The sequence below is a fragment of the Ochotona curzoniae genome, unplaced genomic scaffold (genome assembly GCF_017591425.1).
Source record: "Ochotona curzoniae isolate NIBS_2020 unplaced genomic scaffold, NIBS_Ocur_1.0 scaffold_2453, whole genome shotgun sequence".
NCBI classification, from domain to species: domain Eukaryota; kingdom Metazoa; phylum Chordata; class Mammalia; order Lagomorpha; family Ochotonidae; genus Ochotona; species Ochotona curzoniae.
The window spans coordinates 1,878,034-1,902,714 of NW_024467094.1; the positions used below are offsets into that span (position 1 = coordinate 1,878,034).

Sequence of the window (24,681 nt, forward strand, 5' to 3'; positions counted from 1 at the left end):
AGGGCTGCCCTCACCAACGTTGGGCCAAGCTGCCTCTTCAGGTAACTGTGACTGCCTTACTCCTGGGCAACATCTTACATCTTTGATTCCGCCCTTGCTGCTCTTGGCAACTCGCTCCGCCCACGATTAGCCCCGCCCCCACGTAGCTCCGCCCCGTAGCCGCTCCGCTCACGCCTCTCCAGGCATCTTGCTCCGTCCCCGCTTAGCTCCGCCCCATGTGGCTCCACCCTCATGCCCGCCCCATAGTCGCTTCGCCCATGCGCACCTCGCCCCGTCCCCGCTTAGCCCCGCCCCATAGCCGCTCCGCTCACGCCGGTTCGCTCTTCTTGTCTCTTCCCAGCCCCGCCCCCATGTAGCTCCGCCCGTGCGCGCCCTCACCCGGAGTCACTCCTCCCGCGACGCACCTCCTAGCGGAAGTGTCCTTGTCTATCGGCCCCTGCCTCCCAGCCTGTAGGGACGAGTTTGCGTCGGTTCCGACCCGGACCCGGGGGCTGTGGCGCTGACGTGGCTCCCGGAAGTGGGGCCGGCGCAGGCTCGCCATGTTGTCCCAGGTGAGGGGCGGTGGGCGGTGGAGCTGGCCGAGGGGCTGGCCTTGTCAGGGTCGTGGGGGCGTCCAGGGGCACGTTCTGGGGTGAGGGTGGTTGTTTCCGCGTGTGGCCCCGTCACCTACGCGGAGGAGCGCGGTGTGGCCCGGCGGGCGTGCGGGGGCTGTGGACAGGTGTCCGGCGGGCAGGGCCAGCTTGGGGCCTGTCCAGGAGCCTGTGGCCCCCCGAGCGTGGATCGGGGTACCTGGGGGCGACCCCCGAGACCAGCCCCAATGAGGGGCGCGTGGTGGTCATTGTAGGCACGGAGGACCCCGCCAGAGCCTCACGGTCAAGGGTTCTGCATAACTGAATCTCTTGCTTTTTTACAGTGGTTGTTTATATTTTCACCAAGGTTTCTTTCTTTTTTTTTTTTTTTTCGTTTAACACATAATTTCTTGAGAGATCACTGTATTCCACGGAACTGTTGTAGGCCCAGGGAGAGGGTTGTGAACGGAACAGCCATCAGCTGTGAACCACCTGCAGCTAGCACAGCTAGGATTTAGGATCCTAAAAAGTACTGCCGTGGACTCGAGAACAATCCCAGGACTCTTAAGATCGGAGCTCTCTGTCTCCTGACTGGGGGGAGGCTGTTGTCACTTCTGAAGCTGCTGCGCGGGGGAACTTCAGGTGGGCGGTCGTGTCCTCCACGTCTCCACGGTCGTGGGCCACTGTCAGAGCGTCTTTTAGACTGTCAGCTTTTCTTGCTTTCGCCACTCTCGCAACCCTGTTTCGCCGAGGAATTGACCCCCATCCCAGGGGAGTTTTCACACCGCCTTTTTGCTCTTCTGCATCTTGGCCCAGCATCGCCCCATACTTGCGTTCCTCTGGGGCAGCTGGACTTGACAGCCTGTCTCCCTTTGGTTCTCATCCCCTCTTGCCTGCTGGGAAACTTGGCTCCAGCGGCTCTCTTTTCCTGCATGTCAGTCTTCTTTCTTGAAAGCTTGTTCACACCGCCAGGGTATAAACATGCTTTGCTTTCCCTGTCTTCGGGACTCCTGTGCCCTCGCGCCTCTCACGCCGTCTTTGGCTCTCAGAACAGCCGCCTGGGACTCCTCCCGAAGTCTTGTATTCTCTGTCGTGCGTTCTCGTCTGAGTGCCTTCCCCTTCCTCTGCGCTGACTGAGCTGTGATCTGTTCAAAAGAGACTGGCCACTTTGCAATCGCATCTTGTAAGCAATCCTTGGGCTCCCTCCTGGAGACTGTTCCCCAGGTTCACCTCCCGTCCCGTGTCACTCCTGGCCTGTTCTTCTCACCTTGCTGGACACCTCACCTCGGGGTACCCACACCCCGTCATTGGCGTCTTGACCCTGTTGGGATGTTGGGGACCAAACTTCAGACTCTTCCCTGAGTGCCGTTCTCTTACCCTCCAAATTCAAGTCGGCAGACCGCATCAGCTGTGCTTTAAAGCTTGTTCTCCGTCTTCCCACTTTCCGCTAACTCCGCTCGGTCCACGCGGCACCAGGCTCCATGGGGAGCCCTCCCTCAGCAGTGCCATTGCTTTGTGCCTTTGTCGCGCCACCCTGCAAGTTCTTAATACAAGAAGCCAGACTTTTCATGTGAGTCAGAGCATGTCCGTTCTCTGTTGTTTACAGGGCATTAATGGTTCTCTCAGCGTCTCTGGGAAAAAGCAAAATCTTTTACTGGCATCTCGAGTTCAGTATTCCTGGTGTTGCTCTCATATGTGTTGTGTCGTGGTCTCTATCTTCTGCATAAAAGCAGTTCCGTGAGTACAGGGTTGTGTGTCCCCGCCTTGGCCTGTGCCTGCGGGCTCAGCAGTTAGCAAGCACTCAGTATTTGCTGAATGTGTGAGAAGCTGCCGGGCTTTCAAACGGTAGGACAGAGGCGTGCTGCTAGGAAGAGGAATCACAGGTCTAAAAGGACCCAGTGGGCCCGGTGTGATAGCCTAGTGGTTAAAAGCCTCGCCTTGAACACGCCGGGATCTCAAATGGGCGCCGGTTCTAATCCCAGCTGCTCCACTTCCCATCCAGCTCCCTGCTTGTGGCCTGGGAAAGCAGTGGAGGATGGCCCAAAGCTTTGAGACCCTGCACCCGCATGGGAGACCTAGAAGAGCTCCTGGCTCCTGGCTTCAGATTGGCTCAGCTCTGGCTGTTGTAGCCACTTGGGGAGTGAACCCATGGATGGAAGATCTTCCTCTCTGTCTCTCTTCCTCTCTGTATATCTGCCTTTCCAATAAAAACAAATCTTAATAAATAAATAAATGGACCCAGTGGATACAAGTGGGATGTGTTTCTTTACTCAAAAAGGCGGCCAGTCTCGGAATTATGAAAACAGATTACTAAATGTACCTTAAAACAAAGTGTCTTAAAAAAAATCTGGTCAGATATCCGGAGTATCAGGGTGTTAGATCAAGATGTGGGCAGTGTTATTCCTTCTGGATGGCCGCGAGGAGGGTCTTGTCTCAGCCCCTGGAGGCTGCCTCGGCTTCTTGGCTCATGGTCGCTTCTTCTTCCATGTAGCATGTTCAGATCTCTCATCTCTACTTGCTTTGTTTTCTTTAAAGATTTATTTATTATTGGAAAGGTAGATTTATAGAGGAGTGACAGAAGGATCTTCCATCTGCTGGCTCACTCCTCAAGTCACTGCAATAGCTGGAGCTGAGCTGATCCAAAGCCAGGAACCAGGAGCTTCTTCTGGGTCTCCCATGTGGGCACAGGTTCCCCAGGCTTTGGGTCAGCCTTGACTGCTTTTCTAGGCCACAAGCAGGAAGCTGGCAGAGAAATGGAACAGCTGGAATACAAACTGGCACCCATATGGGATCCAGGTGCGTGCAAGGCGAGGTCTTTAGCCACTAGCCTACTGTGCCAGGCCATCATCATCTCTGACCCTGCACCTCCCGTGTCCCTCTTTACAAGGGTTCTTGTAGTCAAGTCCTTGAGCACATCTGGATAACCCAGGAATCGCCCTAGGTCAAGACCCTTCAGTCAATTAAAAAATTCCTTTTTGCTGTAATCCCTGGTTCTGGGAATGGGAGCCTGGGTATCTGGGGCAGGATTGAGAAGGAGGTCTTTGGTTAATGAAAGGAAAGTGGCCTAGGAGGTGGGCAGGGGCAGGTTGGTGATGGGTGACTGCTGTGGGTGTTGAGGAGGGGAATGGTGTGGTCTGACATGGAAAGGTGCCCAGGAATTGTTGGTCAAGAGCAGAGAGCCGCAGGTTTTATTCCATAGCCTCGGCTGCGTGTGTGCATTCCCTGGAAGTTTGCCAGATGCCCAGGCCATACCTCAGAGCAGTTGGATCTGATCCTCTGGAAGTAGGGACTAGGTTATTGGTTTTTTTTTTTTTTTTTGTCATTTTACTATTCCTGAGCATTCTGGTGTGTAGTCAACGTTGAGAACCGCTGCTATCTGAATCTGTAACCTTTACCAGCCTTAGTGCCCGGTGTGCTTCTCCTACCCTTCGCTTACTGTGTGACCTGCTGGGCTCGCTCTTTCCCATGCCCTTGAATTCCTGCATCCTTGACTGAGAAGCTGGAGTGAGCAGCAGGTCTGGGGGATCAAGGCCCAAGTGATGAACGCCCCCCCAGAGCCCTCCAAGGGACATGATCTCTTCTCAGCCCGGGTTTGCTCCGCTGCTTGGGGTTGTCCTGGCGCTGAAGGTAGTCTGTTAGAGCTGATCAAATGCTTCCTTGACTTATTTGCCCATTCTTTTAGCAAGCAGAGTAGCTCTCACACACAAGGGTTCTCAGAGCCGTTGGCTGCCCAGCAGTCAGGATGGAGGTGGTACCCCGTAGGCCTTCTGCCAGGCGGTTGGGATGGGGCTGGAGGACCTGCCCGTGTCCTCTCCCTAGGTTGTGAATTCTTGATGGCTGTGACCACGTGGCCATTTTGTCCTCTGCCTTTATAAACTTGTGTCCTGGCATGTAGGCAGCATCCAAATGCTGACTTTTATTCTGTCTCATGAATATTTAATTTTCCTACCAGGACAGTAACGATGACACGGAGGATGTTTCCCTTTTTGATGCAGAGGAGGAGTCAACTAACAAACCAAGAAAATCCAAAATCAGGTATGAGGGGAAGTCGTGCGGGTTGCCAGTGCTCAGTGCTGCTCTGTCTGTAGATGTCACGGAAGTGGGAAACATGCGTCGAGTCCATATTTAGTTCTCTGAGAAAATGTTCTCAAGGAAACCGCGTTCTGCCAGAGCCACGGAAACATCATACCCAGTGCCAGTCATCAGGACCACATACAGTGTGATTTTAGTTATGGAAAATATCCAGAATTGTGTGTGACGGAAAATAGCTTATGGATGCCTAGGGCTGAAGGGCTTGAGGATAAATGGGGAGTGACTGCAAATGGGTACAGAATATCTTTTTGGGGTGATCAAAATTTGAAGTGAACTAGTGCCTGAACACCTGCATGAATATATTAAAAACCTTTAATATATTGTACACTTTTCAATGAGGAATGATTGGTATGTGAATGAATAAAGCCGGAAAAAAGTGATTTTCGGACCTTCTAGATTCTTTTGGCATCGTGTAAAAACAGAATTCCAACTTGAAGGTGTGATTGATCTCTCCAGGCCAGGTAGTCATTGTGTATCTTGTTGAAAGTTCCTGCTCACTGTGATGTTGAAGTCACGCTTACGGCAGTGATCTCCCGTGACAGCAGGGCCTATTCCCGTGGTGGGACGGAAGGGAAGAGAAACAGGCACTTGGCTTCTTTCTCAGTTCATCTCTTTTGTTTTGGCAAATTGTTCATGGTTATGCTGGGGCGAACGCCTTGTCATCTATACCCGTACCTGTCACAGAATGTAATTGCATTTCTTTTTATTATGTTTTGGTTTTCAGACATCCAGTGGCATCATTTTTCCATTTGTTCTTTCGAGTCAGTGCAATTGTAGTGTATCTGCTCTGTGAATTACTCAGCAGCAGCTTTATTGCCTGTATGGTGACAATTATCTTGTTGTTGTCATGTGACTTTTGGGCAGTGAAGGTAGGTTTTTGTTGCTTTACTTTTCAAATCATATTTACTGTGAGATTGAATGATGTACAAAGAATATGAGATAGGAACTCGGGTTTGCGTTCGTTTTAATTAACCTGGTCACATCAGGCCTCCTCTATGTTAAACTGCTAGGTGTGTCAGATGTTACACATATTATTCTACCATTGAGTCGACCTACTGTGTGTCAGCCTGCACCTGCTTTACAGTTAAAACACACACACACACACACACACACACTCTCTCTCTCTCTCTCTCTCTCTCTCTCTGACTGGCAGCCGCGGACTTACGCATTGCCTCTAAGCCCTCCAGTTGGCTGTACTTCAGTCAGCTGTGGGTTTTTCCGTAGATGCTGAAGGAGTGTCCACTGTTTGCAAAGGCTCCCATGGGCTCTGTAGGGCCGTGCTTTTAAGCCAGGGCCAGTGGACATTTATCAGAATCCCCAAAGACATTTTTCATTGTCCTACCTGGGGGAGGAGGGGGGTGTGACCTGGTGTGTAGAGACTTGGCATGCTGCTCAACATCATAGGACGCCCAGGGGCCAGATGATTCTACAACAGTTATCTGAAGCACAATGTCAGTTATGTCAAGGTCAAGAAATCCTGCTGGAGGGGAGAGAGGGGAGCAAGAGAAAATGATGGGGGAAAACATATCAAGGGCTAATTTTGGACTCTTAGAGACATGCGCACCGATTCAAGTGAAATCTGTTGGCAGGTGCTACCCTGGCTGGTTTTAGAACTTTTAATTCTTAAAAGTGTCAAAAGTTGTTGGTTAGGAGGTGGCCAGTTTTCCAAGGTTTCATAATGTGGAGAAGGACGATCTCAAAGGTCTGTTTTCTTTTTCTTTCTTTTAAAAACTGATTATTTATTTAAAAGGCAGGGATACAGAGGGAGAGAGAGATCTTTCATCTGCTGATGAACTCCCTAGGCAGTGGCCAGAATGCGACCAGCCAGAAACCAGAAACTCGATTCTGGTGAACCAAATGAGTAGAAGGGGCCCAAAGTGTGTGGGCTGGCTTCTGCTCTGTCTCAGGTGCGTTAGCAGGGAGATGGATTGGAAAGCAGGTGCAGCCAGGACTCAAAAGTGGTGCTTGTATGGGATGCTGGCATCACGGCCGCCTTTGCCTATTGCCCCACCTTCCGGCCATTCTTCTTTGCTTTGTGTTTTTTTGAATTTCTTGTGTTGCTTTATGCTCTAGAATTATGTATCTTGGTCACAGGTTTGCATCCATGTTTCTTTTTGTTATTCATTGAATTTCTGCTGAGGCTAGTAAAGCATGGCCTTCAATTGGTTTTCCTGGTAATTGCCAAGCTCTTAAAACCAAATCCTTCTGTGTTTAGGACTTTTGAAACCGTGACCAAAATAGTATGTTTACTTTTTTTTTTTTAAGATTTTATTATTTATTTTCATTGGAAAGGCAGATTTACAGAGAGAGGGAGAGACAGAGAGGAAAGATCTTGCGTCTGTTGGTTCACTCCCCCAGATGGCTGCAATGGCTAGAGCTGAGCCAGTCCAAAGCCAAGAGCCAGGTACTACTGCCAGGTCTCTCACATGGGTGCAGGGTCCCAAGTACTTGGCTATCCTCCTCCGCTTCCCCAGGCCATAGGCAGAGAGCTGGATGGAAAGTGGAGCAGTCAGGATATGAACCAGTATGTATTTGGGATGCTGCACTTGGAGATGGAGGATTAGCCAGTTGAGGATTAGCAATGAGGTCTCCAAATAGTATACTTTCTTGTAGGATTTTAAAATGTGGACTTAAAAAAATTGTCACCTGTTTATTTTTGTGAAAATTAATTACAGTTATCTGAGCAATTAAGAGAAATTACTAAATGGAGTTGGGAAAGCATATAGTGGGTTAAGCTCCTGCTTACAGTGCTGGCAAACCATATAGTACTGGTCAAGTCCTGCTGTTTCTCTCCCAACACAGTTCTCTGCTAAGGTAGAAGTCTGGGAAAGCAGCAGAGGATAACCCAGCTGCTTGGGGTCCAGCACGCATGTGGGAGACCTGGAAGAAGCTCCTGGCTTCAGCTCAGCTCATCTCAGCTCCAGCTGTTGCGGCCATTTGGGGAGTGAACCAGCAGGTGGAAGATGGATCTATCGCTGTATAATTCTGTCTTTCAAATAGATAATAAAAATTAAATCTTAAAAAAATAAAGGTCTAGGGCCCGGCGCGGTGGCGCAGTGGTTAAGGTCCTCGCCTTGCGCACCCGGGATCCCATATGGGTGCCAGTTCATATCCCAGTTACTCCACTACCCATCCAGCTCCCTGCTTGTGGCCTGGGAAAGCAGTCGAGGACGGCCCAAGGCTTTGGGACCCTACACCCACGTGGGAGACCCGGAAGAGGCTCCTGGCTTCGGATCAGCATAACATCACCATTGTGGCTCATTTGGGAAGTGAATCATTGGACGGAAGATCTTCCTCTCTGTCTCTCCTCTCTGTATATCCGCCTTTCCAATAAAAATAAAATAAATCTTTAAAAAAAAAAAAAGGTCCAAGCAAAAAGGTCAAACTAAAATATCAATATTTGTAAGAATTAAAACAAAGATAACATCAAATCAGTTCAGATCAAAAGAAACTTGGGATTATTATCAGATGAAAGAGAAATCAGGATGGAAAGCCCTGGGTACAAACCCTCAAAAGCTCATTTTATGACTCACAGTGAGGGTCTTTTGCAGAATAAAATGATGGATCAAAATGTGCATCGTGAAGAACATTAGAAATACTAGAGAAAGATGGAAGGAACACTGTGTTAGTAGGCCTGACAAGTCATCACTCCGGATAAGATGCAACCCAAAAGTGACGACTGGTGGAAAGGAATAATTAGCAAAGGTAATTAAGCAGTGTTTAGCACTTTTTATGTACAGAGAATGTCTGTGGATCATTTCCAAAAACTGGTTAAATACCACTCTGAAGGAAATGCAGATAAATTTGCAAAAGCATTCATTTTCTAGTCAGTACAGCTAGAAAGTAATTAAAAAGTGGTTGCCGACATCACACAAAAAAGAAAAAAAAACCTGAAAACCAAACAACAACAGAAACAAACAAACAACAAAAAACCCAAAGTAAAAATTTGCTAAATGTCTTGGTTTAAAAAAACCTTGAAAGTGTAAAGATAACTTAGACCTTAATGGCTGTGCCAAGCTCTGGAATGTATCTAAAACTGTGTTTAGAACAAAAACAAGATGCTGCAGGCTCTTTTGAGTTTTGGCCAGAAAGAGTGAAAGTCTGGACCACTCAGGGCTGAAAGTTCTAAAATCAAGAATCCTGGAGGTGTCAGGACAGACCAACTCACAAAGGCAGAAAGTAGAGTGCTGGGAAGTGGGAGCATGGAAGGGCTGTCCAGGAGTGTCCCGCCAGCCTTTCTCTTTCACTCAGCCTTTCAGGGCTCACATCTCCAGGATGGAATTGGGGTCTTTGCCCTCCGTGTTCCCTTGCTGGGCACGGCCATCCCTGCCACTGGTTTCTGTTGCTGCTCTATATGCGGGGTCCCAGATGCCCATCTCCATCCAAGTTTGTCTGCCCAGCTACCGTCGTCTCCATTTGTTCTAGTTTCTTATGACTGTGTGGAAGACACCTTGAATCCAGCGCATGTAAAATACTTGTCATCTTCCATCCCCCACAACACTGCTTTTTGCATAGGTATTCCCTTCTGTGCGTTTTGGATCACTGTATTTTGCTTGAGCAAGCCCGACATGAGTGTTGTCTCCTTATCCAGTTGGGCTCCATGTCTCATAAACCCATGCATTTTACTTTCTAGCTCGAGGCTTCTGAGTCTACGACTGTGTCTGAAATGTTCTTGACACTCCCTCATCACCTTCATACAAGAATTTCTAATCTGTCTTATGCCACAGACTTCTTTCATCGTCTCATGAAACCATGAGCAGTGTTTTCAAATATGTAAGAAAATACATAAGGCCACAGAGAGAGTCATTTATGTTGAAACATAGCCCACCCTATCTGCTGGTTCTACAGCCATGGAATCAACCAACCACAGCCTGAAAATATGTGAAGGAAATAATTTGCGTCTGTACTAAACATAATACAGACTTTCCTTGTCACCACTCCACAAACAATACAGTAGGAAGCTGTGTAGATGGCACACTGCTTGAGTATTAGGTGCCTCACGTAATTAAGAGATAAGGTATTTGGGAAGATGTGTGTAGGTCAGACGTAATAAGGTGCCATTTCATATAAAGAAGTTGAGCCACCACGTATTTTGTTGTCTGTAGGGGAATCCTAGAACCACTCCCCCGGTGGTACCAAGGAGTGACTATGATTATATAATTAAAAGTATTGAAAATATGAGTTTCTGACTTAGCATATGAAATTTCTTTATGAGTGCATTGACAGGACTTAAAACTAACATTTCAAAACAATGATAAGCATGAACAGAATTTTGACACAGCAGTGTAAGTATTGTACAAAATGAAAATTATGTATATATATATATTTTGAAAGATTTATTTATGTTTATTGCAAAGTCAGATATACAGAGAGGAGGAGAGACAGAGAGGATCTTCCGTCCGGTAGTTCACTCCCCAAGTGAGCGCAGTGGTTGGTGCTGTGCTGATCCAGAGCTGGGAATCCACATCCTCTTCCGGATCTCCCACGCGGGTACAGGGCCCTCCTCGACTGCTTTCCCAGGCCACAGGCAGGGAGCTGGATGGGAAGCGGGGCTGCCGAGATTAGAACTAGCATCCTTATGGGGTCTTGGCGTGTGAAACGTGAGGACGTTAACTGCTAGGCCACCATGCCGGGCCCACAAAGTGAAAATTATATGTAGTTCTTATTGCGACAGATTTGGGTATTAATTCTATTCACATTCATGATTTGTTGTCTGTATGTGTAACATGCCAGTTTTCAGGCGGGCGTTAGTGAAAATAAAGGTATGATTTTTCTGAGTTCATAGAATCCCCGAATCTCTTAGTGGATACCACTAAAGAAGCACTCTCTGTATTATTGAGTCCTAAGATTTCATCAAGTTTTATCCCCAAATGTTGACTTTTTGAGGGACTGAGCACATTTCCCCTGTTGCACTGTAGCTTCCAGTGCGTCTCCTTCCCAGCATGTGCTGCACGTAGTGACGACACATTGGCACGTGGGTGCTTTCCTCTCTTCTCCTTGACGCTTGAAGCTCCTGGAGGAACAGGTGGCACCTACCTGTACCGCTGGTACACTTTAGTCCTGATGTCTAGCAGCTGAGAAAGCTGCCAGAGTAATTTGTCACTTTAATAAGCAAGAAAACAAGTTGCGGTGTTTCAGGGGTTGAGTGAAGGCTGGTGGCTGTTACCATTTGTAGCCATCTACAGTGGTAAAGTGTAAGTAGCTACAGTCAGATGTGCGGGGAAGCGTAAGTCACTGCATGTGAAGACAGGGCGTGGGGAGTCAGGAACTGGACACAGAGCGAGGGGAAGGAGCTGGCCTCGTGCTTGGGGGTATACTTGTTAGCCTCTCGCCTTCACCCCTGCTGGTCTTGTAGCCAGGCCTGCTGGATAACCAACCGTTTTTTTATTAGCTGGGTAGAGAGTTTTGTGGGGGGGAAATGTGACACTAAGGTATGACCTTCCAGTGGGTTTTTTAAGTGTATATTACGTTTCTTCCAGAATGTCACAGGTAGATTGATGGTAGGCTTACGTTGGTGGAATCATATTGATGAAGATGGAAAGAGCCATTGGGTGTTTGAATCCAGGAAGGTAAGCTGATTCTTTTCTCCCTTATTAAGTAGTATCATTTGATAAATTACATTTAGATTACATTCATTATTTAAGAGTATTCAAGACTGAATGCACTACCCTGTGTCACCAGACATATCAGTAATGAACTATCATGAAACTGAATGCATTGTTTTGGTCCAGTTCGGAGCAAACACAAAGCAGGTGTGGGGATAGAGTCCTCAGAGGGGATGTGCGAGGATGCTGGGCTGCTTGGAGGATGCTGGGCTGCTTGGAGGATGCTGGGCTGCTTGGAGGGTGCTGGGCTGCTTGGAGGGTGCTGGGCTGCTTGCAGTTGGCGCAGCGTGAACCAGGGAGGGGTACGTGAAGAGGGAGCTGACACACAGCTGGAGAAAGAAACAGAGCACAGATCTGTAAGAGCCAGGGGCCTGATGGGAGAGAAACCCCGCTGAGCTCTGCCCAGCACTCAATTTGAGAGTGAAATGCTTTTATTAAAAATGTTCTTCCTCTTTGTCTCTCCTCTTCTCTGTATATCTGACTTTCCAATAAAAATAAATAAATCTTTTGAAAAAAAAAAGAACAGGGGGCCTGGTGCAATAGCCTTGCGGCTAAAGTCCTTGCCTTGAACGTTTTGGGATCTCCTATGGGCACCTGTTCATAGCCCACTAGTCCCGTTTCCCATCCAGCTCCCTGCTTGTGGCCTGGGAAAACAGTCAAGGACGGCCCAAAGCCTTGGGACCCTGCACCCACCTGGGAGACCTAGAAGAAGTTCCTGGCTCCTGGTTTTGGATTGGCTCAGCTCCAGCCGCCGTGCTCACTTGGATGTGCTCACTTCACATCAGCGGATGGAAGCTCTTCCTCTCTGTCTCCTCCTCTTCTCTGAATATCTGTTTTTCCAATAAAAATAAATAGGTCCTTTTAAAAAAATGTTAAACTATCGATTGGAATTACGTGGTGTGTTTTTTGGTTTTGTCCTGTCTTTGCTGTGTAGGCATCCTCTGAGGAAGGTGAGGCCGTCTCGGAGGCTGAGTCCAGGATGTTCTGGCTCGGGCTGATTGCCTGTCCGCTGCTCTGGGTCATCTTCGCCTTCAGCGCCCTCTTCTCCTTCAGGGTCAAGTGGTTGGTGAGCATCCCCGTGGCATTTTGGAATACTCCATGGAGACCGCGGATAGGAAATCCTAGCAAGTGACCACCTGTGCTCTGTAACACGAGGGGCCTGTCTTGTAGGCAGCTTCCCCGTTGTTTTCCGACTCTGCTCTTCTCCGAGTGCTAGACAATAGAACCCGTGGAAGACCCCTTGCACCCGTTTTCCAGGTTATAACAGTGTTCTTTTAATAAAAATGCTGGTTGGCAACCTGGTTTGATGAGTTAGTGTGTCACCTCAAAATTTGATGCTTACAGCCACAATAAAAGGAATTTGATTCCCTCTCAGCTGCTCTGGACCTTGGGAAGGGCTGTGCTGGGGGGGATTCTGGCCTGGGCAGACAGGAGCTGGAGTGGTTGCAGGCCGTGAGGCAGGCCCCCTGCAGGAGTGCCTCTGGCCTTCCTGACTGCAGGGTGGTGGCCTCTTGTACCTGAATCGCTTTTTACAGCCTAGTCGAAGATGTCACAGTGTCACGTTTGCCAGTCACGCTCATTCAGGAGAAAGAGAATGGCGTTCTGCCTCTTGACGGTGAAGTAGGAAGGTTCTAGAAGAGTACGGGAACAGGAGATGATGCTGCTGTCTGCCAAGTGGGTGCAGGGCCCACGGACCTGGACCATCCTCCGCTGCCTTCCCAAGTCATAAGCACGGAGCTGTTTCTTTTTTCTTTAATATATACATATATTGCATTTATTTGAAAGGCAGAGGTACAGACATCTTTCGTTTGCTGGTTTGCTCCCCATATGGGCGCAAAGGCCAAGGCTGGGACAGCTGGAAGCCAGCAGCCAGGAGCCTTATCAGGGTCTCCTGGTGTCTGGGGTTCAGGGCCTTGGCCATCTGCTGCTGACTGCCTGGGTAGATTAGTAGAAGCCAAATTAGAAATGGGGCAGCAAGGGTGTGAACCAGCATGCGAATGGGATGCTGGTATTGCAGGTGGTGGCTTACTGTGCTGTACCACAATGACAGCCCCAATATTTTCTGTTTAAATTACTTAATTTATTTAAAAGACAAGAAAAGAGAGAGAGAGAGAGAGATACTGATCTTCTATCTGCTGGAACCTTAATCTGCTGTGGATACACTCCCCAGCTGGTGCACTCCCCAATGCCCACAGTAGATGGCACTGTTACAGCCGGAAGCAGGTGCTGGGAGCAGCGTCCAGGTCTCCCATGTGGGTGACAGGCCCAGCTATGTGAGCCCTTACCTGCCGCCTCCAAGCATGCCTGAGCAGGAGGCTGGAATGGAGAGCAGAGCCAGGACTTGAGGCAGAACACTCTGACAGGGAAAGAGGGAGTTCCGGGTAGTAGTTAAACCACTGCCCCATTGGTTGGGTCATATTTTCAAAAAGAACATGAAGGTCTATTTACTTTTGACTCTTTTCATGTTTAAGAAGTTGGGCCTATGGGCCTGGCGCGGTAGCCTAGAGGCTAAAGTTCTTGCCTTGCATATGCCAGGATCTCCTATGGGCACTGGTTTGTATCCTGGCTGCTCCACTTCCCTTCTAGCTCCCTGTTTGTGACCTGGGAGAGCAGTGGAGCACAACCCAGAGCCTTGGGACCCTGCACCTGCATGGGAGACCAGGAAGAACCTCCTGGCTTCGGATTGGCCCAGCTCCGGTCATTGTGGCCACTTGGGGAGTGAACTAGCAGATGGAAGATCTTCCTCTCTGTAAATCTGAATTTGCAATAAATCTTTAAAAAAAGGAGCAGCCGAACCTACTGACTACTACTAGCTCCCCTTTTCTCTCTGGGTCTGTCTGTTTGCTGTAGAGAAAGGTCAGTTTCAGATCATTCACCACAGGCTGTCTTTCTCCTTGTCCCAGGCAGTGGTTATAATGGGCGTGGTGCTGCAAGGTGCCAACTTGTATGGCTACATCAGGTGTAAAGTGGGCAGCAGAAAGAATCTAACCAACATGGCAACCTCGTATCTTGGAAGGCAGTTTTTGAGACAAGTAAGTGTTTCTGGATGCGATGGGGAACTCATCCAACGGTTTCTAATTCTTCTAATTCTAAGCCGAGTTTGCTTTTCATGAAAAATTTTAAGTCATTGATTTGTGTAATTTGTTTCTCTGAGAGGCAGAGAGACAGATCCTCTGGCTCACTCCTGAGCTGTTCACCGTGTCCGGGGCTGGACCAGGCTAGGGGTGGGGAGAGAAGGGGGAGAGCGTGGGAGCAAGCTACCATCTGCCTGTTCATTTCACAAACGCTTGCATGAAGCAGGAGCTGGGGTGTTGATCTGGATCTCCCATGTCGGGGTGGGATTCACCACTGCTTCCCCAGGTACACGTTAACAGCAACCTGGAACCGGCACTGAAGGTGGGACTTGCCTCCCCAGAACATAGGGACTGTACTGCAGTACTTCCAGATGAGGGTCTAAGGCAGGGGTATCAGAAGTTAAATCATTTTGATGACTAGGTCGTGTGAGTCACACCTCCTGTGTGTTTAGTGCAGTCACCTGGGCAGGTGGTATTATAAAAGACTGTTGGTCCCAGACTTGGAAGGTGCCCCAGGAGCACCTGCTGGGCGCAGGGTTGTGGGACTCCAACTCTCGTGTGTCCTTTTTCCTGGATCTGGGTGTGGGGGTCCCACTCTTTGCTGAGAAGTGTCTAGGTGATGCTGCTGGTCAAAGAGTTACACTTAGATGGAGCTGCCACCGTTGGGACATGGTGGAGCTCCCTGGCTCATCCAGGACCTTAGATGTCACAGTCATGGCACTAACAGTCTAGAGGCGTGGATCCTGTTTTAATATGTAGAAGGTGCACCCGGTGGGAGGGCCTTCATCCCTGAGAGCGTGCCCGCAGCAGGTGGTGCTGATGAGGGGGTGGTTATTAGGCCAAGGTAGAGTCCAGCCACCCCGCCTGCCTCCTGGCTTGCCCCTGTGACCGTCCTTGGCATGGGCTGTGCCATTGCCAACTTCTCACCCTTACCGGACAGATGGCTAACCGTCATCTTGAACTTGGGCTTCTAAATAAACCTTCTCTCTCTGTCTTTTAAAAAAGACATCTTTATTTGAAAGACACAGCGACAAACGGGAAGAGACCTGCCTGAGCACGGCCGCCTTCCTTGTGGCTCGGCTGGGGCGTTGGGCGTTGGTGCTGCAGCACTGGGCCCTGCGCACACGTTGGGCCTGTGCTCCTGGGCCTTTCGTGAAGGCGGCAGGTGGGAAGCGAGACAACTGAGGAGTTGTTGTGTTTCTGTTCTGCAGAATGCTGGAGGTGATCAGACTACGTGAGCAGAAGAGTGGCAGGAAGAGCTTATGTTCCTGTGACGTCGGGGAGCAACTGAAGAGATTAAATCCCGCCTGAACCTTTGAGCTCTCAGGCCGTGTTGCAAAGAGGAGTGTCGGGTTGGTTTCTCCACTTAAAACTTTAAGACCAGAAAGGTAGTTTTTGTCTTCAGCCTTTGCTTTCTTTCTAGCAGTCGGGGCTCGATAGTGTTGCTTTCTGATGCGTGTGTGTGTACGTGGTCCCATAATGCCAGTGTGTCCCGGGTTGCTGAAGGTGTTTGTCATGGAAATCTGTGCATTTGGATCCCTTCCAAACGGGTGGCTGTTTCAAAAGTCTGTGTGTTTACATATTCTTTCTATAGATTATTTTCAGAAGTAATTTTGATTCCATGATAGGAGTGGGCACTTTGGCTTGTGTAAAAGCTAGACAAAACTGTTAGTTTTGAGTATGCATTTCATGGTGAATTTCCTTGTCTTAGATGTACGTAAGCAAATATCAAATTGGGCCCAGTGATATTTTATTAGTTAACTAATTATTTTTTATTTGGTGTAAGTCATTTAATTAAGGCCTGATAAACACTAGTGGAATCCTCATGGTTTATGTTTAAGGGGTACTCCCAGGTTGCTGCTGTTGTATTTATTGTCTGGAAGGGATAGCCAGGGTTCACTCTGGAATTTCCTGGAAGCTCTTCAGTGAGCTTAGAGCTAATAAAATCTGTCTTTTACCACACTAAAAGAGTATTTTTCCTTACGTCATAATGAGAATACTCAGTTTAAATGTTCGACATGATAAATGCCTGAAAGATATTTCATTTGGGGAATATATATTTTTTTCTTGCTATTGTGGGGGATATTGTAAATCGTGCATTTGTATTAATGGCATTTCTTAACACAAGGTGATATGTTTATTCAACAAACTATTGTGGCTATCTGTAAATTTTGCTGTAGGTACTGTAAACTTGACTGGAGCAGAGTATGTTGTGAATGTATTTACATTGTTAAACATTTTTAAAGAGATTTTGTTAAATTTGAGTGTCTTGATTGGAGTGGTTGCTCTGCAGGTGCATAACTTCGTATTTGTGTAAGTCTGTACTGTTGGGACTAGTGATGTGGCACTGTGGGTTAAGACACTGGCCGCATCCCACATCAGAACATCGATTCCAGTTCCTGCCACTCTACCGACACATCTGGGAAGGCACTGGAGGATGGCCCCAGGGCTTGGGTCCCCGGCAGCTTAGGTGGGAGACCCCGATGGAATTCTAGGCTCCGAACTCCAGCCTGCAACAGCCTTGACTGGCGCGGCCACTTGGGGAGCGAGCCAGCAGATGGAAAATCTCTTTTCTCTCACTCCCACTCTGCCTGTAACTCTGCCCTTCCTATCAATAATAACACTTAGCAAAAAAAACAGAAAAAAGCAAAGCTGCTTTTTAGGATGCGTTTTATCCTCCTAACAAATATGTCATGGTGGATCAGGGGTGGGGAAGCTGTGTCCTGCCAAGGCCACTTGAGTCCTGAGAACCTCCTTCGTGGGCGGGCTGTGCAGGTGTGCCAGGGTAATAGTTAGTCTGTTAGGGGTTTGTTGGATTTGGGGACTCCCCTGTGATTGCCTTGGCAGGAGCAGACCAAGCATGGCTTCACAGGCCTTATCTGGTTCTTGGCCGGATGCTCCCCACCCCTGCCTTCCGTAATAGAACTGGAGTTCAGGCTGTTTGGTGACGTGCTGAGAAAAAAAAAGAAAAAAGATTACAGGATTATCTGTTGGATAAAAAAAACAGGAAATATTACTGGTTTTATAGGAAATATTTGTCTGTAAATGTCTTTCCTTTTCCGAAGAGCTGTAATCTAAAGTATTTGCTGTATTCAGCTATTGTTCCGCCTAGTGAGAGACATCAACTCAGTAAGGACCCATTTTTATTTATTTAAAAGATCAAGGGGCTGGCACAATGGCTCAACTGGCTGATCCTCCACCTGCAAGTGCCAGGATCCCATATGGGCTCCTGTTCAGGTCCCAGCTGCTCCTCTCCCAGTCTAGCTGCCCTGCTTATGGCCTGGAAAGCAGCAGAAGGTGACCCGATCCTTGGGACTGTGCACCCACCATGGGAGACCTAGAAGCAGCTCCAGGCTCCTGGCTCCTGGCTTTGGATCAGCTCAACTCTGGCTTTTGCAAGCGTTTGCGGAATAAACCAGCAGATGGGAAATCTGTCCATCTCTTTGTAAAATCTGCCTTTCCAATAAAAATAAGCAAATCGTTATAAGAGCAAAATCTTCAGGGTTGCGAGTCTAGTGGGATAGATTGCTACAGTCCTTGAGGTCCCTGAAGCTGTGGTGCTTACCCAAGTGTAATACATGCATGTGATCGGATCGACCACTTGTTTCTTGGGGTTCCTTTTCCCCATGGTTAAGTCCTGCCTGATGCAGTCACTTCCAGGAGGTAACCTTAAAAGGAAGGGGCGGCCCCGTCCTGCCCTTGTCACATCCTACCTGGCCGGCGTGCGGACGGGAGCTGGAGTGTGTGAGCAGCTGTGCCGAGTGTAATGTGGAGGATTTGTTTAATGGGTGGCACAGAAACAGGAGGAGGTGACCTGAATGCCTGGTGGTGGGCAGAGCAGCCCTAAAGTGCCCATAATTTTTTTATGTGAGAGAGAGCCAGACATTTTTGTAAAGATTTATGTATCTGAAAGAGTTAGAGCTTCCATCTGCTGGTTCTTTCCCCAAAAGGCTGTAGTGGTCCGGGCTGGGATAGGCTGCAGTCAGGGCCTTCATTGGGTCTTTACCCGAATGACAAGAGGTCATGTACCTGGGCCATCTTACACTGCGTTTCCCAGGCTCAGTGGGGAGTGGGGACTTAGATGGAAGTGGAGTAGCCAGCACTTGAATTAGACACCCATATGAGATGCCGGTGTTGCAGGCAGCAGCTTAGCCCACTCCCCCACAGTGCTGGCCATACAAGCTGCCGCTACTCTTTTCATTTGGTTATAGCTTCACTGGATTCTTAATCCATACAATGCATTTTTACATCACCTGTAACTGTTAGTGTATTGTTAGAGTGTTTGAGATGTAATGATTTACTAACCTACGAGTATTTCACCTTTTTTCAGTGCTGTAATATAGTATCAGATGGTGCTGCTGCATAAACATTCACCCCCAGAGTTAGTCTCAGCAGCCGCTCTCCAGTTGTGTGGCACAGGGATTTGGCTGGAGCACCGTGGACACAGCCACCCTGCTGAGCAGCATCCGGGGCTTGGCTGGGAAGACGGGAGGCTGGGCTTGGTTACAACGGCTGGGGACAGGAAACTTCCGGGATCTGCAGGGCGATGCTGGCCGTCAGCTGGGGCGTCGGCTGGACTGCTCGGTGGAACAGCTGCGTGGCTGAGCACTGTAGTTTCTGCAGGTCAGCTTGGGGGGGCTGCTTCTCGGCCTGACCTGGGCTCTGAGGGCCTTCCAGGAGAGCAGAAGTGCGTGGTGGTTTTTAGATCAGCCTTGGAATTCACAGGAGGGCGAGATTCTGCCATACGCCCAGTGTACCCAGGTTCAGGGTGCCTAGGCCCCATCGCCTGATGAGAGAGCTGTTTAGATTACATCATAGGAAGAGTCTGTGGGGTGGGTGATTGTGCTGCTGCTGTCTCTGGAAGATGAAGTCTGCATCATTCCATCGGAACTGAAACATCGATTTGGGAGAGCGAGAGTACTAAGCTATCTTTCCTTCTCTTCACTGGGTTGGCCTTGGAAACAACTGTGCGGACTGACAGTGTGATGAAAATGAAAGCTACATTTATTCTACAGTCCATCCTCTGAATGGTTAAGAACGTGTTTAGAGGTGAAGGTACATAATTCCACCATGGTGTAGATACTGTGGTTCTTTTAAACCTATGTAACTCCAAGTGCTTATTAAAAGTTCTTTCATAGGGGCTGGCATTGTGCCGTAGGTTAAACTGCCCGTATCTTAGCACTGGTTCATATCCTGGTTGCTCTACTTCTTTTTTCTCTTAAAGAGCTTATTTATGTTATTGGAAAGGTAGATTTACAGAGAGAAAGAGAGACAGAAAGATCTTCCATCTGCTGGTTCACTCCCCAAGTGGCTGCAGTGTCCAGAGCTGAGCCGATCCAAAGCCAAGAGCCTCTTCTGTCTGTCCCAAGCATGTGCCAAGGCTTTGTGCCATCCTCCTCTACTTTTCCAGGCCGTAAGCAGAGAGCTGGATCAGAAATGGAGCTGCCAGGACACATACTGACACCCACATGGGATCCCAGTGCTTGCAAGGTGGAGGATCAACTAATTGAGCTATCCTGCCTGGTCCCTGCTCTGCTTCTGATCTAGCTTCCTGCTGATGTGCCTGAGAAAGCAGGATCACCCTCGGGAAACGTAGCTGGAGTTCAGGCTCCTGGCTTTGGCCTGGCTGAATGCAGAGGATACTTGGACGACTAATGATCCTGACCTTAATTTGTATAATTAAATCTTGGGTCTCACTAGCTTTTTCTTTCCCATCTTTTTTTTTTTTTTTTTTAAGATTTATTTATTTTATTGGAAAGGCAGATTTACAGAGAGAAGGAAATACAGAAAGAAGGATCTTCCATCTGCTGGTTCACTCCCCAAGTGGCTGTAATGGCTGAAGCTGAGCCGATCTGAAGCCAGGAGCTTCTTCCGGGTCCCTCATGTGGGTGCAGGATCCCAAGGCTTTGGGCCATCTTTGACTGCTTTCCCAGGCCACAAGCAGGGAGCTGGATGGGAAGTGGGGCAGCTGGGACATGGACCAGTGCCCATATGGGATCCCGGCACGTGTAAGGTGAGGGTTCACCCACTGAGCCATCATATCAGGCCCATGCCAACTTTTTTGATGCAAATCCATCAAAATGCATTTTGGAGGAGTTCTGGGAAGACTTAGGCCACTTCACGTATCCCCCCCTTCAGTGTGATTCAGGGGTTCCATTCATTTACACTGTCCAGAGCAGTTGTTCTCTCGGCCGGGGGGTGGGGTGTAATTTGAGAAGGGAGAGGTTGGTTGACACATGGGCTGGTGAGGGCTGGTGATGGTTGGTGATGGTTGGTGAGGGCAGGTGAGGGCTGGTGAGGGCTGGTGAGGGCTGGTGAGGGCTGGTGATGGTTGGTGAGGGCAGGTGAGGGCTGGTGAGGGCTGGTGGGGGCTGGTGAGGGCTGGTGATGGTTGGTGGGGGCTGGTGGGGGCTGGTGGGGGCTGGTGAGGGCTGGTGAGGGCTGATGGTTGGTGATGGCTGGTGAGGGCTGGTGGGGGCTGGTGGGGGCTGGTGGGGGCTGGTGAGGGCTGGTGAGGGTTGGTGAGGGCTGGTGAGGGCTGGTGAGGGCTGGTGAGGGCTGGTGGGGGCTGGTGATGGTTGGTGAGGGCTGGTGAGGGCTGGTGGGGGCTGGTGAGGGCTGGTGGGGGCTGGTGAGGGCTGGTGATGGTTGGTGAGGGCTGGTGAGGGCTGGTGGGGGCTGGTGATGGTTGGTGAGGGCTGGTGGGGGCTGGTGAGGGCTGGTGAGGGCGGGTGGGGGCTGGTGAGGGCTGGAGAGGGCTGGAGAGGGCTGGTGAGAGCTGGTGGGGGCTGGTAAGGGCTGGTGGGGGCTGGTGGGGGCTGGTGGGGGCTGGTGGGGAGCAGGGAGGCTGGCGTTGATGCAGCCTAAGGCATTTGCATGCAGCACAGGGTTGTCCTGTGTTGCTCATGCTTTCCACGTACCCTGTTGAAGAGCCACATACCTGCAAGTCTTGTGCAGGGGAGATTAAAAGCAAGCCCTACTCTGTCAATGGGAAGCCGACCTGGCCTGGACAGTGTGGAAGGAGCTGGAAGGAGCTCTTGGCTTCTGACTGGCCAGGACTGATCAGCTCTGGCCATAGCAGCTGTTTGGGGAGTGAAGCTGTGGGTGGAAGATCAGCCTCTGTGTTTCTCCCTCTAATTCTGCCTTTCACGTCAGTATGTATTCACAAAGGCTGTAAAATCGCTAAGGTCGGCAGCGAAAGGGGACGTCACTATTTAACGTCTTTTGGTAAAGTGAACAATGGTCTCAACAGACTAGAAGAACATTTACAGCTACTTTGAGTGTTCCCGTTCTCTCGTGTAGCGTTGCGTTGTCCCTGAAAAGGGCTTTCCAGGAACTGTTGGGTCTCTGCATCCTTGGAACGTAGCAGCTGTTATATTTAGTAAGATGTAGCCATGGGGAACTGGTCTTGGCATCAGGCAGAAGTGGGATTGTACATCCAGTGCTGTGTCCTGGAGTGGGCTCTCAACAAGTTACCTGCCTATGTCATTTTAACAGACGAAGCGGTAAAATCCAAGTCCTAAATCTTAATATTCATCCAAGTAAGGGTGGAGGAATTCACAAAGGTTAAATGAGCTAATTCCTATAAGATGTGCAGCATAGTCCCAAACCCACGGAGAAAGCAGGAGTCAAGTTGCTTGGCTAGCTCAAGGTAGAACCGTCAGGAAATCTATCCCCCTAGTTGGAGGACTGCTCTTTAATTTGATCTGATGTATGATGTGAGTTCAAGGGCAGCAGAATAGTCAGTTACAGGAAAGGATGCTGGTTTTTATATTTTACTTTGCTTAGAATAAGCTGTTTATCTTAAGATTGTATCTTAGTAACCTGCCGTGGTGCTCACGTAAATTTTGCTTGACACTTAAAATGGGTGACGCTAGGTTTTTCAGGTGCGTGTTGGGGTTCCACGTGGAGTGGCTCAGCCTTCCTGTTTTTGAAGCACTTCTTTTGGATGTCGCTTTTCTCTGGACACGCCAGTTCCCTCTTTACACTTATTGCTTGCACAAAGCCCGCTAGGGGGCAGTACACCAACATAGGCTGTAAATACAAGGGTACTCTAGCCTGCAGTTTCCTTGGCTGAATAGGAAATGATGGTTTTCCTGGGGGGAAAAAAATTCCCATTCAAGAAGTTCAGACCGAACTCATTTCTCCTGTTGTACAGCTAGTTAATGGCAGTAATGAGGAGTGAATAGATGCCGAGTGAATGTGTGCAGTAATAAAGCACCAACTTGAACAAGTATGGTCGGGCACCTGCCATGCACCGGATGCTGAGCTAGGTACTGCAGACACAAGGAGCTCCTGGGACAAGGTGTGAAGTGTGTGTGTGTGTCACAGCCCCCTTTACACCAATCAGACAAGAGTGAGGGTCAGAGGTAGCTTTCCTAGGGTTATTACCTAGAGGGGAAGCCAGGACCTGCCTGCTGGTGTTGGGCGGAAGATGACCGACTAGAAGCCAGCAGCCCACGGGTAGAGGAATGTGACAGAAACCTGGACCCCAACCTTGGGATTAGGCCAACGTGTACCTAGGTGATGCCTCTGTAGAGTTGGAGATGGGACGGTGTATGGGTTGTCTGTGACACGAAAACACAGGTTTAGTGTGATTGCCAGGCAGTCAAGTGGTGTGGTGTGGCAGGGAGTTGGGGCACACATGTTGGATGCAGGCAGACCCGGGCTTCCATCCTGGTTTCAGACAGCATTTACTCGCTGTTGTGTCTAAGATGCCCAGCCTTTTGTACTCCTTGCGTCACCCTGTGTGGGGGACAGTGATCCCATTTTATCTATCTGGACCCTGAGGCTTAGAGATGATGGTAACTGATCCTGGGTCATGATGCGTCCAGCATAGTCCCAAGGTGCAAATCTGAAGTCTGTGTTAGGCTGACACTGCTACCTCATGAAGCACGTTCCCCCAAGCGTAGTACACTTGGGAGTCACCTAGTAAGTGTGTGTGTGTGTGCCAGTTGTTTAGTTATCCAGAGAAAACAGAACTAGTGGGAGATACATAAGCAAACACGCACACACACACACACACACACACACACACACACAGTTTGTTTCAGTGACTTGGCTTATTGGCTTATGCTGCTGTCGGAACCACCTGTGCCAAAACTCATAGAACAGAACCACAGGCTGGATCTCCTGAGCTGAGGCTGAAGTTTGCATTCTCTAGGCCAACTCCCTCCCTGAGGGATATCTCCCTTTTTGCTTTTAAGGTCTTGAGCGAATTAGATGAAACCTACTCAACTCTCTCGAGAACAATTTTCTGACTACACAGCCTGTAGGTGTTAAGTGCATCGGAAGAACACCTTGTCTAGATGAGTGAGTTGCTGGCGGCCTCAGTTACTGGCGGCTGGCTGAGCAACAGAGGGCACTAACCATTGACCGCACCCTTCCAGTTGTCAGGCAGTTTGTCTTCACTCACTGTTAAGATGCTCGGTGTGCAGTTCAGTGTTGGGCACCCAAGGGCACTCAACAAACACTCCTCGAACAGCCCACTTGAACGTGAACGTGCGTGGGTGTCCAGTCTGCCACTCTAGACCTGGGCTAGCACAGGCTCTCCTGGTGGTCTTCTCCCACGTGACTTGCTTGCGGGGGCTGTCAGGCCAGGGTGGGAGGATTGGTTTGTGTCATAAGGTAGGTATGCCTCTTACCTGGGTATTCACTTTGGCCAATTTGGGTAGTTTTTTTCTTTCTGGAAGATCGGACCATGAGCAGGGCTGTGACTGCCAAGGGCCTGTGACAGTCCTCTAGGACATTGCATGTATGCTTGCACCTGTTCTCAGCTCCTGGTGCCGAGATTAAGTCAAGAGTGTGTCACTGTCCTGAGGAGCACCTGTTGCCACTGGTGCACGCCCCTCCTCGGCCCGGCTGTCCCTTCTGAGAAAGCACAGAAAGCTAGGGTGATGGGGTGGCACCCGGAGGGTGGAGGCATCTACCAGAAGGCTGGCCTAGGACTTACTAGTCCGTCATTGATCACTAAGAGGGAAATACCCAGCAAAAGCTGCTTATAATGAAGAGGTTTATTGAGCTCATCATTTGGGAAGTTCAAGGGCATTATATCCACAGCAACTCAGTTCTGGGGAGGTTTCCACCTCCTCTGCTATATCAGTGTAAAGGGTCATGACTTGAACTCAGAGGTACAGTGAGGCTGAGGGGGGCCCAGTGCAGGATTTCTTATAACCATCCTCATACCAGCTACCAAGAGGCTATGTGAAAGGCACCTTGAATCCTGCTGAGAGTAGGACATGAGAGAGAGAGAGAGAGAGAGAGAGAGAGAGAGTGAGAGGGAGGCAGAGCGTGCTTTGAGTCACTGGTTCATTCCCCAGATGGTCTCAACGGCTGGAACTG

The 24,681-nt window shown here is 49.3% G+C and overlaps 1 protein-coding gene across 4 annotated transcripts; it reads left to right on the forward strand.

Annotated features, from left to right (window-relative positions):
* Window positions 1-416: 416 nt before the first annotated feature.
* LOC121169976 (Golgi apparatus membrane protein TVP23 homolog B) lies at window positions 417-16,302 on the forward strand. Of its 4 annotated transcripts, XM_041000822.1 has the most exons (7): window positions 422-551; window positions 4,522-4,604; window positions 5,386-5,530; window positions 11,141-11,230; window positions 12,201-12,332; window positions 14,170-14,298; window positions 15,552-16,302. In XM_041000822.1, exons 1-7 carry the CDS (start codon window positions 540-542, stop codon window positions 15,576-15,578), a joined length of 618 nt encoding a protein of 205 aa, XP_040856756.1. In that variant the 5' UTR covers window positions 422-539; the 3' UTR covers window positions 15,579-16,302. The 4 variants fall into 4 exon arrangements, with proteins under 4 accessions (XP_040856757.1, XP_040856758.1, XP_040856756.1 ...); XM_041000823.1 differs by lacking the exon at window positions 14,170-14,298 and having other exon boundaries at window positions 417-551; XM_041000824.1 differs by lacking the exon at window positions 12,201-12,332 and having other exon boundaries at window positions 419-551.
* Window positions 16,303-24,681: the final 8,379 nt, after the last annotated feature.